This window comes from Gadus morhua, chromosome 8 (genome assembly GCF_902167405.1).
Source record: "Gadus morhua chromosome 8, gadMor3.0, whole genome shotgun sequence".
In the NCBI taxonomy this organism is placed as follows: Eukaryota; Metazoa; Chordata; class Actinopteri; order Gadiformes; family Gadidae; genus Gadus; species Gadus morhua.
This window is the reverse complement of record NC_044055.1, coordinates 7367956-7386325: the sequence shown is the minus strand read 5'-3', so window position 1 is coordinate 7386325 and position 18370 is coordinate 7367956. Positions and strand designations below refer to the sequence as shown.

General features: G+C 48.3%; 1 protein-coding gene across 1 annotated transcript in view; it reads right to left on the bottom strand.

Annotated features, from left to right (window-relative positions):
• kmt2cb (lysine (K)-specific methyltransferase 2Cb) overlaps positions 1 to 18370 on the bottom strand; it is a 78459-nt gene that overhangs the window by 36193 nt on the left and 23896 nt on the right. The window contains 11 exon segments of the mRNA XM_030362609.1: positions 61 to 225; positions 1003 to 1184; positions 1284 to 1388; positions 1862 to 1966; positions 2368 to 2484; positions 4700 to 4822; positions 7346 to 7857; positions 7860 to 8066; positions 10824 to 10904; positions 17087 to 17457; positions 17729 to 17904. Coding sequence (XP_030218469.1) covers positions 61 to 225; positions 1003 to 1184; positions 1284 to 1388; positions 1862 to 1966; positions 2368 to 2484; positions 4700 to 4822; positions 7346 to 7857; positions 7860 to 8066; positions 10824 to 10904; positions 17087 to 17457; positions 17729 to 17904 — 2144 coding nt within the window.

Genomic DNA, 18370 nt, shown 5'->3' with positions numbered 1-18370 from the left:
GAGGTTTTTGGGGGTGTAGTGTGTGTGTGTGTGTGGGGGGGGGGGGGGGGGGTGGCACACCTGTCGCACTGGCGGCACTGCACTATGATGGCTCCCTCGCTGTAGTCCAGCAGGCAGATGGGGCACGCGGTCAGGCTGGCGCACGGGGCACACCGCGTGTAATTATTCTGCCATTCACAGCGCAGGCCGGGAGACGTGGCGCCACACTGGGTGCACGACACGCACCTGGAGGGGAGAGCGGGAGGGGGGGGGGGGGGGGGGGGTCAGACACAGGGAGGCCGGGATCCAGTGTGGAGGGGATGGCAGCACTAAGGCTTCTCTTAACAAGTCGTGTTCTTTTTTTAGATTTTTTACTTGATCCGTTTATTTTTTACTGTTAGTAGAACTTATAAGAGCTTGTCGTATCTTAGGGGTTGTATAAAGTGGTTCAAAGCAGCGATTATAGATCTGAGGTGGATGGTGATCACCCTCTTTGTAGGAAAGCTTACGTCTGCCGCATTTACAAGCACACACACCACCTGTGATAACAAATCTTGCAAAAATGTAAAAAGTAATGATCCAATTGTTAGGAATTGCTGGTTGAAAAGCGGTTGGGAAATGGTGATGGCTTGAATAAGGGTTATTTTTCTTCAAAAGTCTTGGCCTAAATCCCATCAAAGTAGCCCTGCTGTCTAGGCAGGCTCTTTTGAGAATCAATTTGCTACAATATCCAAGAGGGAGAGGCGGGTCAAAGAGCGAGCCAGAAAGCCCAACACTGAATACTTAAGGAGGCTGAACTGACTGTAGATTACAAAACGTTATAATGCACATAATACAGCACGAGCTGTATCAATTAAAAAAAAACAGCAACACAGAGCAAAAACAGAATATATAAACACACACAGACCTACAGCCAGAAGCATACCGCTGTGTCGGGAGGGACGTGCAATTATATTTACGATTTACGATTACTGGGCGCGCAGACGTGAACCGCCAGTGGCGCGTGCTCCCGGCATGACTCACCACTTGCACTTCCAGCTGTCCTTGGGCACGTTCTGCAGCGGGGGGTCCAGGCAGTACGTGTGGTAGCTGATGTCGCAGTCGTCACAGAGCAACAGGCGGCCGGGGTCCGTCGCCTGGCCGCACGCCTCACACACGCTGCACTCCAGACAGCGCCAGCCTTTGCTCAACACCACCTTGGTGATCTGCGGGAGTCACAGAGCCCACCGTGAGGACGAGGCCTGCCTGAAGGGGACTGGCAAGCGGGCCGTGGGTTGCGCGTCCTGGGTGGGAGCCAGCCTTACCTTGATGCCAACGCAGAAGGGATGGTAACACTGGCCGCACTGCGCACAGGCCAGCAGGCGGCCCTCCGCGCCCAGCCCGAAGCTCCCACACACAACGCACATGTCCTGGAATAGGAGCAGAGATGAAACGCTAGTGGGGAGACCGGGGAACGGGGGATAGGTGCAGAGATGCAACCTCTTGTAAGCTACATTGTGCCGATACAAAAGGCCAGCCTCTAGGATTGTGTGCGCTTTCTTTCTCCTTCTAACACGCTCTGGAGCTGCGGACCTGCTGCTGGGAGATCCAGCAGCATGTGCACAATAACAGCAGCCCTACTGGGGCTGGGTTTGGGTTTTACACAGGGTACCTGTGTAAGCGTTGTTGGTTGTTTAAAGCCTCAAAACCACAACATGACAAGAGCAATTTATTCTGTTATATAAATGAACTAATTAAATCTACTTGGTGTTGACAGCACTGGGTATGACTATAATGAACTACAATATATGCTCTCTTCTTTCCGATCCCTTACTGATACATGGAAATAAATTCTAAATTTATAGAGCGCCTTCCAAAGAAAATAATAAAAAAAAGGCCGAACCTGTTTTAATGTGAAACTGTCGTTGCTCGAGAAAATGACGACGGTGTTGTGCATGGCGTTCTCCTCTTCCTCCTTGACGGGGTACTGCGACTCCATTGCTGTGAGCTGAACGTCGAGAGGAATGAATGAGGATAAGGTGCACGGTGGCAGCAATGGGGATTCCCAATCCAATGTCAAAAAAACAAAATCATCGAGACAGACAAGGCAACCGGTTTGGCCCTTTACTCAAGTATGTTAAAAAAATATATAACTAAATAATTATAAAAAAAAAACAACAGTGATTTGTTCGAATATTTGGGCAATTATCATTAATCAAAACACAAAAATAAAAACACAAAAATAACACGAGCCGCCCTTTTTCACAACGACGTAATCACATGTCAACGCCTCAGCTCAGCTCAGCTGGCGGATGGGCGCACACAGAGTACGGTGCCCCGCATACATCAGGGTTAGTGGTGTGGTGGAGGTGCGTAGGAGGACGTGGTGGAACAGTTAGTGACACATACCCCGGGGTGGATGGAGGGACTAGCGCCGCTCTTGCCCCTGGCCCTACCACGCCCCCCTCTACCCGACAGCCCCGCCCCCCTGGGCCTCCTCCTGCCTGGGAAGCCCGAGCCGCGGCCCTGCAGAGGTGAGACAAAGCAAACGTTACGCCACCGACTGCACCGCCGGCACCGGCTCCGAGGCACGCTGTGGAAGCACACACACACCAACGCACACACTAACTTCTTGACTCACACACACACACTTCTTGACACACGTAGACACACACGCACAAAGAACCTTCTAGATAAACGCACAAACTTTTTGACACACACCGACACACACACACACACACAAAGAACCTTCTAGACAAACGCACAAACTTTTTGACATACACACACACACACACACTTCTTGAAACACGTAGACACACACGCACAAAGAACCTTCTAGACAATCGACAAACTTTTTGACTCACTCACTTCTTGACACACGTAGACACACACGCACAAAGAACCTTCTAGACAATCGACAAACTTTTTGACTCACTCACTTCTTGACACACGTAGACACACACGCACAAAGAACCTTCTAGACAAACGCACAAACTTTTTGACTCACACACACGCATATTTTCACACATTGGAGCTTGTGAGCAGCCGCACACAAACATTTTGAACACACAAAAACGTGGGACACACAAAAACACACACAGCTGCAATGTTAACCAATGCATGTGCAAACACAATCACACACACAGAACCCCACACACACACACAACGCTTCACTGCTTGTTGGAACAAATGAAGACTGCTTCATTTAGTACCAAAAATACGTTTCTACTGAGTGAGAGCTTTTCAGCAGGCCACGGCTCTATAGAGCTGCAACAGCTCATCTCTCTCTGGAGCCAGATAAGACTAACAGCCAAGGAGAAAAAAACACAACACGTCTCAACTCCGGAGAGGTAATGTCACTCTTCCTGCGGGCTCTCTCTCTCTCCCTCTCTCTGTGTGTCTGTGTGTCTGTGTGTCTGTGTGTCTGTACTGTCAGGGCAAGCCAAGCATCCCTTGACGAGTCATTTGCATTCAGCCTTAAAGTGCTCAGGGTTTTTTTTTTTTTTTTTATAAGAGCAAAACCAAAAGGGAGAAAAGCCATCCCAAAACAAGTCAACGACGTCTGGGGGGGGGGGTCAGTCATCTGTGAACTTCCCCTGCTAATGAGGTGAGGAGCATGCATCCGCCCTAAAGAGACCGGGACTAAACTGATCCCATCCACAGCATTGACATCTCCTGCCACCTGGGTGGTGACTGACATTCCTTGAAGGCACCTCTCCGGAAAGGGGGAAAATTAAATAAATGCATGGCTTTCTGGAGCTGTCGGGAGAAGGCCTTGGAGTGCTTATGCTCATAATTCCAGTTCCTACCTTGGCGTCAGCAGGTTTTTCCCCCGGCGAGAGGCCCGTGCCTAATCGTGACTGTTTAAACTGAGCTCCCTCCCTCCCTCCCTCCCTCCCACCCACCCACCAATATCCCTATTCATTTTTCACCACACATTTGGCATTGATCCAATGACCACACCTCCCTTCCCTCCTATGCCCTCCCATCCTCTCTCTCTGATGCTTTCACAGAACATGACATCGCTCAACCTGGGCCCAACCTCCTCCAGCCGCCGCGCCAATTAACCCCCCCCCCCCCCCCCCCCCCCCCCCCCCCCCCCCCCCCCCCCCCCCCCCCCCCCCCCCCCGACTCCACATCAGTGACCATGCGACCGCAGATCGCCATGGCAACAGATTGTTGCACACATCTCTGCCCGAGTGCCTCTGTCCTGCCCTCTGCGCCGTCACCCTTCCACCCACTGGTCACAGGCATCATCACCCGGGCGAGCCCCAACACCTACACTTAGGTTACGTAAACACACGGCGCGCAGCCACAACAAACTGGTACTTGTAACTTGTGGCACTGGTAACGAACAAACACGCCAACACGGGAACTGTACACACACACACACACATACGCACACAGATACCTACCCTCACACACATGAACACACATTAGTGCGGTGGATTAGTCAGTTACTGGTATACTCTGTGCAATGCAGCGTCAGAGAGCCACGTATAATCCCCCGCCCCTTCCAACAGGAGGACGGAACTTGTAGAACCGCGGCGACTTTCAAACGGCCGTGGCCCCCCTCCCACAACGGGGACGCCCCTCCCCCCTGATGGCTGGGTTAGGGGTCGGTGAGAGATGGCGGTAGTAGTGTTGGGAGTGTGGCATGCAAATCATAACAGGGGAGCGCACAGCACACGGGCCTAGGGACCAGCAGTGCGGCGCCAGCCAAGCCGCCCTGGTTATTTACCACTCTGATGCTCCAGCCGGGGCTGCCTGGAGGCTGCCTGGTCTTTGGGAAGTCCCACCCCTCAGGCTGGTCTGGAGACCAGGGCGAGGCAGAGCTCACACTGCTATGGGGGCTCCATGCACCCTAAGGTAGGGATCGGTAGATGGGGGGGGAGGAGGGTGACAGAGTAAGGCAGAGGAAGAGAGAGCGAGAGAGAGACGGAGAGCGAGACAGAGAGCGAGAGAGAGAGACAGAGAGAGAGAGAGACAGAAAGGAAGAGAGGAAGGGAAGAAAAGGGCGACAAAATGCAGCAACTTAAAAACAAAGCCGGCGAAGGAACCAAAACACACACAGCGAGAGCAATGTTAGAGGGATGCGGTGAGCAGAGATGGGTCCCGAAACTGGGTCTGACCGTCTCCTGGGACCTCGTTGGGAAAGTGCGTATACGGTTGGGCGGTATCGCTATCGATGCTGGATCTCTCCTCGCGTCGTGGGGGCGTGGTGTATACACAGAACGACACTCCTCATGCTTGAGGGAGCGACTCTTTCTAAAGTGGGCCTACATTTTAGCCGGCCCAATGAAGAACCCAATTCCCACTGCCACCAGTGTAATTCCCTTCGCTAGCAAGGGAGGCGATACTGGCAACCCGGCAAAACACTTGAGTACTAAGCACAATTTATATGTGCTACCCGATCCCAACAATCGGTATAGGTTATAAGAAATGATGATAACGAACAAACAAATACATTTACGCAAGCCAGTGAGCCTAGCCAGTATGCTACGAATCGATAGTTTATCCCCCATGATGGGGTGATTTGAAGGGGGTTTACCTAGCCCAATATGTAGCTAATGCATGCCTGGTTATATACGTCTGGGGTTTGAGCGCATATGAATCACAGGGGGCACGTATGGCCCGGGCCTATGGTTCACTGTTTGAAGGAGGAATATTATTTTAAAAGAATGTTTGTTCAGGACGCCTCGATTAATTTAAAATGTTGCAGCGATATAAATTATTCAAAAAACGGTTTCATATTTTTACAGATTGAACCGACACACAGCTTCAATTAGAGTAGTAGTTTCGATACCTATCGATATCTATCCCTATTGTGGGGAACCCTTCAGGACCCAGCCCGCAACGTTAAATAGGGATCAGTACACAGAAAGGGGTTAACAGTTTAAATTGCAGCCAATCCGGTAGCTTAACCATGCACGCGGTCGGCACAACACAGGCAAAAGGGCGCGAGAGGAGTTATTGTTAGTCACAGGACAACGATGCTCAGGGCTCCGTAATACAGCAGAGAAGAGAGGCAATGCAAACCTCTCGCCATGGCAACAAGGGAGAGAGGGGAGGAGGGAGAGAAGGGATGACGTCAGCGTTACGCGATTCCAACAGGCTCATTTTGTAACTATTTGGTCTGAAAACGGGGAAGCATGAATACATGTCCCCGGGCCTAGTTTAACAAATTAAGTAGCGTCTTGTAATGTTTGTTTAAGACAGCGGATATATATCTAGGGAATGAGGGGGAAGAGAACTAATTTAGTCTTAACTCAGCGGAATCATTCATAATAAATGTAAAATAGCCACGGGTGTGATGCAACTAGCGATTTGCAATCGTTCGAGGTGGCCTGCTCACTGTGCCTTACTGAAGTGTGCCAACAATCCGCTTTGGGTCCGGAATTTTTTATTCCAATCTGTTTTCTTATATGAATACACAATTTTGTATCAGGTCAGTAGAGGTGGTGAAAAGGAAGTCCATGATAATATGGTAATGGTAAGAGCTCGGCGAGAGCCAGTGCTCGCACTAGATGAAGCCATAACGTGTGATGTATGTATATTCAATGGGGACGTGGAGCAGGGAATTACAATGATTGATGAGACGGAGCATGCGACTGAGCCGGGCTGTGCAGAAGATTCGAGGCAAGCAAGGTTTTTTTTAGCTGGGGTTCCTTTTTTTTTTTTCATACAAAAAGAAGTGCAAATTCCTACGGTGGGGAGGGGAAGTAAAAAAAAAAAAAGAAAAAACATATTTCCAGTTTCCACTGGGCTGTGTGTGAACGGCATTACCTGCTAGCCAAGTGGACTGCAGTGGTAAACTGGGGTAGGGGGAGGAAAGTGGACTGGGATGGGGGGAGATCAGTCAGCGCTTCAATCAAGTCGCTGCACTAATGCAGTCAACTGCAAGCTGCAGCACGACTGCACTGCCCCGAGAACCCCGCGAGCTGTTTCAAAACAACCTCTGCCGAGAGAACATAGCCAACCTCCAACCAACTCAACCACCTTGGAAACCAGCCAGAGCCCACTAATTCATGGTTCTCGCCATAAAATACATATTTATATTAGCCTGCGGTCTCAGAGGATTTAACACAGAGACCATGAATAAACCAGCAACACGAACCAGGGACATAACACCAAGCATCTACCCTGCCTACCTGCTTCCCTCTGGGTCTCCCAAGGACCCAACACCCAGCCTCCACCCTTCCTACTCGTTTCCCTCTGGGACTCCGAAGGACCTAACCCCAGCCTGCACCCTGCCTACATGCTTCCCACTGGGCCTCCCATGGACCAAACACTCAGCTTCCACCCCAAGTACCTAACCCCCAGCCTCAAAGCTGCCTACTTCCCTATGGTCCTCCCATGTGGGGCTCAACGTTCACACGTTTCCTACCTGCTTCACTCTGGGTCTCCCGGGCGAGAACTTTCTCTTGGTGATTGCTGGCTTCCCCATGCCGATCTTGGGGGTGAAGGGTATGAGGGTAGTTGTGGCGGTGGTGGGTTGAACACTGCTATGGTCCCCCAGGGGAGGGAGGCCCTGGGTCAGAGGAGGCTCTCTGGGCGAGGTCCCCGGAGCCAGGGGAGAGGAGAGGGCGGGAGACGAGGCCGTCTCGCCCAGCGGCTCCAGAGCCTTCTCCTCCGAGGACGGCCCCGTGTTGGGAATGCTCTCCGGGGTGGTGTCCATCTCCTCCTCCTCCACCGCGCTGGAGCCCGGCGACCCCGAGGTCCCCACCGAGCTCTCTCGGTGAGGGTCCGTCTGAGTCCTCTCCGGGGCCGCGGCCCCCCGGTCCCCCTCCCCGCCCGAAGGCTGCGACGGGGACACCTCCATGGGTTCGTCCGAGGCGTCCGGAGACACCGGGGGACTTTGTTCTTTGGTGGGCGAGGTGATGGCCTTGGTATCCTTGTGCTGGGTTGTAGGGCGCTCTCCTCGGGGGAGCGTTCTGAGTTTGCTGGCTTGGTGGGGGTGGTGGGTGGTGAGCTCTCCTGTGCAGGCACCTCCTGCAGGGGCAGCTGGGCCGGGAGAGCCCGGGGCTTTGGGCTGGTGGACCGTGGCGAGGCAGGGCTGTCCGTGGACGAGGGTTCGGTCATGGGGGACGCCACTGCTGGATGTTTCACTGGTGGGGATCAAACAGAAATACAAAATTGATTAATTGACAATCAAAATGTTGCACAATTAAGATACATAATTAATTACATAATGGGGGGGGGGGGGTACAGTTTTTGGTGGAACAAACGTCAAGATCTAACATTGGAGTCGAAACAAGTCGATTATTATATACCATGGTATTAAACTGTATATAACTTAAAACGAAATACAGAAATAGCTTATTGGGACTGTACCCAGCCATGCGATCAATGAGCTCTACGTATTTTGAATATAGAGAGGATATTTAATTGGGCGTTGCAGCTGATCTAAATTTGGAAGCAAACATGAAGAACTGGGTTTGACAAATCAAATTTGACAAACAAAATTCCTGGTTGAGGACACCCCTAGCATGCTACAATTCATAGATTAGGCCGGAAGGATCCTAAAAATGAATAGACAATTGAAATAACGGTTAGATAACCCTGAACCTAAATTTATATTAGAATAAATAAAAAGGCAACATTTAATCAGAAGAGGGTTCTGCTCCATTGCTTTGCTTGAGCATGCATTTGTGGAGTATGCAGTAAATAATGGGCTTTCAAAATAAAATGGCAAAATAACAAAAAAAAGGCACATTGCATACTTATCCAAAGACATCATTTTTTCTGACATTTTTAAAAGGCCCTGCTACAGTTAAGAATCCCCTCATGTAATACAACGATTCAACAGTCTCTGCCATGCATTTCTGACTGACAGATTTGAACGATCATTTTCCAGCTTTGGTTAAAATGCCACTTGGTAATGTGGTATGATTATAGACTGCCATGCCCATTTGGAAAATTGAAGATGATTTATCTCTTTACTGCTCCTTTCCCGTCAATAAATTGTACATGCAAAACGTGTTAATTAGCCCAACAACAAAACACCTTTTTATGTTGCATACAAATATAATAGGGGTAAAACGGTTCACACATTGGAAGCTTGGCTTACAGCATCCCATTGAAACATCAAAACAGTGCCTGCTTTATAACATAAAAAAGTAATTTAAACAAAACTTCCAAAAGGAATGCATAGATCAGCAGCATATGGCTAAATTAAGTCACACAGCAGTGCCATGAAAAAAACCAAACACTTGAAACAATTAGTCTCTCAACATGAACTCAAAGTGTGACTGGGCTTTTTGTCTCTGTGTCTGTAGTAATTAAATAAGCAGTGAGGTACCTCTCTGTAGCTCTAGATATCCAGCTCCCTGCATTTAGGGCAAGAGGCTTTTCTGACATGAATGTTTGATGATTCCCATCTTAGACAGAAAGACATATAGTCAACAGCTTTGATAAGTCTAAATATTTGGTGTGAAAATTGTTTGTGTGTAACAGCAGGATATTACATTTATAGGACTGGGTATCTGAGTAATACCATATCATTGCTTGGCTTCCTAAAAAGGTACAGCCTATGAGTTAGGGTTGGACGATGGTTTCTATATTCATCAACTCCAGATCATTGTTATTCTAGATCGCCAATAAACGATCTGATCCCAAGGGGGCAGTGGGAGGAGAGGTAGGCGAAGTATAGTAATGTCAACTATAAGATACGCAGTTTAGTTACTTGATAACTACTCCTATTGTGCAGTGCAGAATGCATTGAAACATTTCAGTAACCAGAAACAGTGATCTAAGAGTAATCTAACGCCTTACTATTTCCAAACCAGTAATCAGATTAAAGTTACTCATCAAAGTCACTGTGCGTTACAATTTTTTTACCGGATCACTGATTGGCGTGGAGAGCGATGGAGTGGTGTGTGTGTGTTTGTGTGCGTCTGTCTGTCTGCCTGTTTGTGTGAGAGTGCGTGTGCGTGTAAAGCATAAGTCTCTAAAGACTTCGATCTATCAAAGGCGAGTGTCGACCTTGACTCTCCAGAGTCCGCACCACCAGTTGTTATTAGCGGTGGAATTAATAATTTTTTATTTTGAGGCGGCAGGGGGTGTTTGTCGCAGCGTAATGTAACTTATAGAGTAACTTCTAATCTAACTTAGTTACTTTTAAAATCAAGTAATCAGTAAAGTAACTTAGTTACTATTTTAAGGAGTAACTAGTAATTAGTAATCTGATTACTTTTTCATGGTAACTGTGGCAACACTGACCAGGAATATGGAGAAAAGAGCTACATGTTTTTTAAACCAGGTTTAAAAGCTAACTAAGGACATTAAAAATAACCCTAGTTTTGCAGCAAACGTGTATTCAAAGTTAGAGTTCAACATAGGCAGAGCGCTATTTTCAGACAGAGTCTAAGTGCACTCTGTTTGTAGAAGTTCCAAGTTCTTTTAAGTTCGTTAAAATCGCCTAATTAATTTGCACTATCCATCATTTATTTTCAAAACAGAGCATATTCTAGACAGTTAGTCCAGAAGGATGCATAAATATCAGGAAGATAATACGACCAAAGTTTGCAGCATTTCGAAACCATCAAGGAATATCCAAAAACGAAATCAAATACTGGGTCAACAACAGCCCTCATATCCTAATGCTCGAGCTGGAGAAAAGGATTCTCTCCTTCAGGTTCCGGTAGAGCATTCTTTGTTCTGCTAAATTGAACGGTGTTGCGTTTGTTGAATTTCCTTAGAAGAATCATTCACAGGTATTTTACTTTTTTTCATATCAGTCAAACGCTTCTAAAGTCTCTTGTTTTGTGTTTATCATTTCCTATGCCGCTCTTGGGAGCGCTGCGATGAAAAAAAAGCCGTCCCTGTTGCTACCGACATGTCTGGGTGCGGCGTTCGAGACCCACCTGTCTGGACCTCCGTGGGGTTTTCCTGGACGGGGGACTCAGAGGCCTGCGCCCCGATGACGCTGGCACCTGCTGCAGCATCTGGGAGGAGAGGAGGAAGAGGAAGAGTCAACATGAGGAAGGTAACGTATAGCGTTGCAATACTAAAGTAAGATATATGGTATAGTTGCCCGAGGAAACGGGAGACACAGATGTTCAGGGTTTACATTGAAATGGAAAAAAGGTTTTTATTACTCATACAATACAAATAGAACTATAGAATATATTTGCATTAGATGTGCTTTGCACAGCTAATCTCCACTAACCAAAACTAAATTCAAATTGCTTAGAAATGACCAAGAAAGCCAAACATTTCTTAGAATTGAGTTGGTTCATAATTTCGAGCCCTCAAAGCATATGGGCCAAAGGTCTATTCATAAAGAAGGCTCAATGCCTAATCAGGGTAAATCCTGCCATGAAAAGGCTTCGGCCACGAAAGGCCTTTTTCACCATTCCTCCACTTTCTAGGAGAAATCCCACAAGATAAACCATCATTTATTGTTGAATTCAGTCATTCCACCAGCAGGTACAACTAGACTGACAGTAAATTATATAGAACGAGGAAAAAGGGATTATCCGACAAAAATGATTGTATCGCAAAGTATTTATGTACACCAACTATTTTTATCGGTTTAGCGCTAGTGTGGAATAACAAATACCTTTATGCCTTTGTGTGATAATAGCAGAGGCAAGCAGTTGTGAAATGTGTACGTGATTATAAGTGAAGCGTGTATTGCTTCCCACGATCATACAAGTCCAATAGCCTTAATTTAGCAGTATTTTATCTTTACGGCAGCAATTCAATTTATCAAAGGAAAACAGTAATCAGGATTTGGCGTACAAACACTTTGAGGATTGGAATGAATATGGATATGAAATAAATAATGGCAATAAATATGCAAATAAATATATAAATACACATTCATTTTTCACGTTTTTCAAAGGACTACGGCTATTTATTTCAGGGTACCATTTCATCAGTCCACATTTATTTAAGGGAACTTCTTTTTTTAAATGTCACATTTATTTAATTAATACCAAATTTATTTCATAATGTTACAATTCCATCTGGTATATTGAAATGCGTGGGCGTGGTTATCTCAGACCAACAGCACTGACTCACAGTACATGCAGCAGCACTGAATATACGAGGAGCCTTGAAATGCCGGGTGGATGGAAGGACATTACTTGCACAGCGTCTATGAAATTAATGTGGACCAAACTGTTGTTCTGACAGTATTGGCAACATCGAGGGGCTCTGAGATACTCTGCTATACTAAGCAGCAACATGGTTAATCAGCAGATAATATTCTGCCTGGTGTTGAAGATTTTAGAAATAGTGGGGGGAATAAGTTCTCTTGAGGATATGGACATGCATCAGTAAATCTTAAATTATTTGAGACTGACTAGCTAGTTAGGGACGTAATGCTGGATCTTTACACAGGTCATAAAATAACATTCGTCAAACCAATGCAAAAAATGACAACCTAGTAACGAGTAAACACCACCCAAAGAAAACAAATTATACAACAAATTAGCCATTCAATAAGATGAATAAGATGAATATAAATATTACTTAATATACGCACTATTACGCACATATTGTATGCTGTACGTCCTGGCACTTACTCACAATGGTACTTGGAATTGTGCATCATCTTATTCTAGCTATCTTGTTGTGTACGGGGAAGGAGTTAACCTAGCAATTGTAAATGCTTAGCACCTGTTTCTATGAACATCCTTACTGTACCGACAGCGATATATTGCTTATTTTTCTTCTGACAAATGCACTTATTGTAAGTCACTTTGGATAAAAGGGTCTGCTAAATGCCCTGAATGTAAATCGAAATGACATAATGATATAATAATGGAATGGACAAGAAAAAAGGCAACACCATAGATAAAAGAGCCCGGTAAGAGGAAGATAGGGGAGTAGTAAGGTGAACACAAACAAATAATAGATCCCCCTGCCTCAAAAGTATTTGAGTATCTTAGTTTGTGTGTGCATTGGACATTTCCCCCTTTCCATTTTATTCTTATAGCTATGCATTGCTATTTTCAAGAGTGGTGAACAACGCCATTTGACCCCACTTTTTACTAGCAAGCCAGCCAGGTCTCCAGCAGGAGTACAAGCGCAGCTAGATGAGGTGGTGGATGAGGTGGTGTAAGAGCAACTAGCTGAGGTGGTGCAAGAGCAGCTAGGTGAGGTGGTGTAAGAACAGCTAATTGAGGTGGTGTAAGAGCAGCTGGATGAGGTGGTGGATGAGGTGGTGTAAGAGCAACTAGCTGAGGTGGTGCAAGAGCAGCTAGGTGAGGTGGTGTAAGAACAGCTAGGTGAGGTGGTGTAAGAACAGCTAGGTGAGGTGGTGTAAGAACAGCTAATTGAGGTGGTGTAAGAGCAGCTAGATGAGGTGGTGTAAGAGCAGCTAGATGAGGTGGTGGATGAGGTGGTGTAAGAGCAGCTAGATGAGGTGGTGGATGAGGTGGTGTAAGAGCAGCTAGATGAGGTGGTGGATGAGGTGGTGTAAGAGCAGCTAGATGAGGTGGTGGATGAGGTGGTGTAAGAGCAACTAGCTGAGGTGGTGTAAGAGCAGCTAGTTGAGGTGGTGTAAGAACAGCTAATTGAGGTGGTGTAAGAGCAGCTAGTTGAGGTGGTGTAAGAACAGCTAATTGAGGTGGTGTAACAACAGCTAATTGAGGTGGTGGATGAGGTGGTGTAAGAGCCCTCATTTGGTAGTGGTCCAGGGGGGAGTCAAGAGGTCTGGATCAAGGACATCCTTATTGATCATGAATATTAAATACAAAATTAACATTCCTGTTTATAAATATAAATGTGATATAAATGTACATACAGATGTTGACGTGACTATAAAGCCGCACCAACCGCAGCAGTGTTCTCCAAACCCTCTCAGTGTCATTGGTAAGGTGGAAGATCGTTTGCTCACGCTATCTAAGCTCCAACAACCAACCTGGTCAGAAAGAGAGACTAGTATTCAATATAATTGATGCAAAGCCAACCACAAAAGCAGTTCCTGGATAGTGGTCACCAAAGAGTGACACACAATAATGAACTACACTTCACTTGGTGTTAATCTCGCCCTGGTCTCCCTCTTCCTCCTCTCAACATGTGGTGATTTAATCAAACCCACTGCAAAGCCACAGTGCTCCGCCGGTATGAATAGCACTAGTCATTCCTGGCTACACACACAGTACAGATAGCCCAGTCTTAACGAGCCTTCCACCATTTCAAGCCACGAGTTCCCATGTCACCCTGATCCTAACGCGGCCATGCACCTGCTAAGCATCGTTGCCAGGGAATGGGGGGGTAACCATGGCAACCGGCATCCCAGGGTCTTGCATACTTTGGGGTTGAGGGAGACGGGGGACGGGAGGGGGCTTCGGGTAGGGGGGGGGGGGGGGGGGGGTATCGCGACTGGGGCGGCATCGCAGGTGCACATCCGGCACCGATGCCAGAAAGTCAATAAGGCGATTGGTCTTTCGAAACCACCACCTCCAGCCATTGAGCGAGAGGGGAGCGCACACGTGGCCCGCTCATTCACATAGACGGACCCCCCTCCGCCGGCTCCAGCTTCCTATATGGGCCCCTGAATGGGGCCGATGGTAAAGATAAACACAGGGCTCCAGTTAACGCGGCTAAGGACAAGTGTCAGGTCTAATTTGCGCGGCCGGGACGGATCTCGCAGCGTCTTGCCGGTTGAGTCACGTTAAGCCCGCTGTCGGGCTCCGTGAGTGGGGGAGGAGGAGGTTCCTGGCAGGTGACGATGGCTCTGGTTAATGACTGTAATTACATTATGCAGGCGGGCGGTCAGTGTCAGCGAGCGCCGCACTGGCAGAGCCGCGGCAACAATATCAGGTCTGTTACAAGTCAGGGAACGAGAAGCAGCGGGCATAAATAACCAATTAGACGGACCGGACTAATGACACCATGGCCAAACGAAGACGGCATAAATAGGCTCGCTTTGCTGGTATTGGTGAGGATTGTGTTAAAAATCAAACGCTGATAAATCAGAAGGGCGTTTCTTTGGGAGGCACGGTGTGTGTGCGATTTGTGTCAAGATTTGAACAATTCAAAATAAGGGCTGCGTCGCAAAGGAATAACAGTGCAGCTTCACGTTTTGGAAAATCCAAACACAAATAATGAATGTGCTGTTAATTTAACCCTCCGACCCCCCCGCCGTGCATGCCCCCGCTAAGCCGGTGGGTTGCCTTAGCGATGCAGCCCACCCTGTCAAGACACTGAGTGATGTGAGAGGGGGGGGGGGGGGAAACAACAACATTTATTTACAACCCCGGCGGAGAGAGCATAGCCTTGTGTCTGTTAATATCCGAGACCGGTTCAGGGCCGCGGTAAAAGGGAAAACAACAACCTAGTCAACCGACACACGGAAGATCCTGGAAGGCCTCACGGACGCCAACGGAAGCTGAGCCGGGCTCACAGCTGATCCAGCCATTCTGTCGCACGGGAATATCTGATGTCGCCTCACCTAGCACCGACTGCTCTAGTTAGCCGACGGGAGCGCGCCGTCTAGACCGGAGGAGCGGGTGGCGTGAGCTACGCTACGCTACACCCCCCCCCGCTCCGCCCCCCCCCCCCGGTCCCCGAGCCAAACATATCATTCCCCCTTCCGCTCATCGGTGTGACCAGCCAAACAGCCGAAGAACTGAGTCACTGAGCTTCTGGGAAAAAAAATAATAGAATAAAGTACTGTGTTCACATCGCGGTGGGTAACCTGCAGCGCAAGTAGGTCACGGTGGCTGTGGAAACGGGCATTGTAAAGGGATGTGCTGGTGCAGAGCCATAGCAGCGCATACGTTTGTGTACAGCCATTTGGTATTGTTGACTGAACAATTACAGCATTGCCTTTGTTCGACCAATCTAGGCATCCTTCGAGGAGGTGCCGACAAAACAATGACGCCATTCGCAGTCGGTATTCAGAAGGAATGCATTTAGTGCAAATTAACGTGTCAGAATCTTTGTTTAATTTGGATGGGTGCAGCTAGTGGCATCTCAGCTGTAGCGTAAAGCAAGCAACATAATCCGAAAGGAAAATGTACAGTTGCAGTGCGAACTAGTGGACTGGTTCACAGTAAAGATATGCTTTTCAAGCGTACACACACACACACACACACACACACACACACACACACACACACACACACACACACACACACACACACACACACACACACACACACACACACACACACACACACACACACACACACACACACACACACACCTTTTGATTTGCCACATTGAAGCTAATGTTGTTTTTGCTTATATATGCGGAATGAAGCGTTAACCATTGATTCATTATAAAATCCAACACTGGTAGAAACAGAATAAAGAGCTAGGACGGCCATTCCTCATGGGGAGGTTAAGGAAATTCATTTTGTGGTATTGCACAAACCAGCGTAACTTTCCCACAACAATCCACAAAAGTAAAAGTAGGCAAGGTGTTCTTGCAGGTTATAAAGAGAACATCAATCGGGATTGTGAAGACAGGCAGGCAACCACTACCTCTTCTGGTGCGGGGGGGGAGAAACCAAGTGCTTTTTTAATTTTCAAAGCCAAGAGATACAAAGTCAGAGGAATGGCTTTAATCTAGCGCTAGCGCAACACCATCTGGTTATTGGTGAGGCCTTAGGAAGGCGTAATTAATGCCTGCAACTCTGATGTGAGACACCACTGAGAAATAAGTAACAGGAGACAGAGGGAGTGCTCGTCTGTGGTCTCAGTCCAATACTGCCGCCACACGAAACAAAGATAAAGATAAATACAAAAAAAAAACTTCTGTGACACTCCTCGACCTGGGATTGCCTGGCAGGCAATCAAACGAACAGACACAAACACACACCACAACACTGGCTAGACGGGCACCAAATCCATGTCTGCAGAGTCTCGACAATAAAAACCACAACGCCCGTGTGTCTCTGTGTGCTTTTAGATTATCCGAGGAGAGGAGCAGCATTGAATCCATAGTATCCAGCAGTACAAATAACCTTGCAATACAAGTTCAACGAGTAACGATTCACACACACACAGGAGATCACCTGCCAGGGCAATAAAATGTCCCTGCAGAAAAAAAAAGACGCATGCCCAAGCAAGAAAATAGAATTTCTAGGAAACAAACACACACACACACACACACACACACACTCTTTGCGTCGCACGGATCTACCCCGACAGAGTGATGACTCACCGGGCGTCGTGGCGTCCGACGGCGGCCTCTCCTCCTGGACGGCGGCCTTGACAGGCGTTGGATCTGAGTGCGACGGGACAGAGAGTAATTCCGGTTCGGGGTCATTGTGCATGTCCGGAGGCGGCGGCGGCGGCGGTGGCGGCGGAGGCGGCGCCGCCGAGGGCGCGGCGTCCGACGGGAGGTCCGTGTGCTTGTGGGCTGGTTGCGGGCCGCTCTCAGGGTTTATGTGCGTTGAGGCGGGCTGCGGGCTGGGCTCCGGGCCGACGTCCATGTCTGCAGCAGGGGGCCTGCAGCTGGAGCAGGCGTAGTCCTCCCTGGGGTGGACGCCTGCCTGGCCTGAGTTCTGACGCTCACACTCCAGGTGTAGCCATCTGAGGAGGAGGGGAGGGGAGGAGGGGCTTAGTGGAGGCGAGGGGGGAGTTTCAACGTAGTCGCCCCGAGGGGGAAAACCCTTTGGAATACCGTCTTTCAGGGTATTTGTACTGTGACGTACACACCCACCAGGTGTACCATCCATACCCCCATGGGAATCCGATTAAATGAACATCTGGGGAACGTCCCGCCCCAGAAGGGGTTATGAGGGACCGGTTTACAGCGCGGCAGCATTGACTATGAACACTTTAATGTTGAGACGGTCGTTACCTTTTACAGAGGTGACATGAAAGCAGGTCTTTGTGGTGCTCCGGGTCCAGGACGCAGGCGCACAGCGGGCAGCACAGGTTGGGGTCCTGATGCTGCACGCAGTTCTCGCACAGCAGGCTGGTGTGGTGCCACTGGCCGCTGGTCCTCGTTCCACACTGCACACACACCCTGCAGTTCTGCATGGGGGGGGGGGGGGGCGACGAAGAGCATGACATCATCACCTCACTCACACTGACCCAGCCAGAGACATTCAGGGACCCCTGACTCTGTAAACAGGGTATTATTTAACAAGACATCATAAGGATGCAATATAAAGAACCAAAACAATATAATCATGATATGCATGATAAGAACAAGCAGTGGAAGTCAAAGAGATGTTACGCAGTCTGAGGCGTGTTATGCATTCCCCAAGGTGGGTGTCGTTCTATTCAAAACGTGCGAGTACGGTAGAGTCAGCACTGTGGCCCGGCACAGCTGACATAAGGCTGAGGGCAGCAGCGCATCAGCAGCTGGCTCCCTATAGCCGGAGAGCTGCTCACGAAACACAAAAAAAAAAAAAAAAAACACCAGCCAGCCACAGTGGAGGGTCGCAACACTAAACTCTGGAAATAATTCCAGACATAACGCGAACACGTGCAAGTC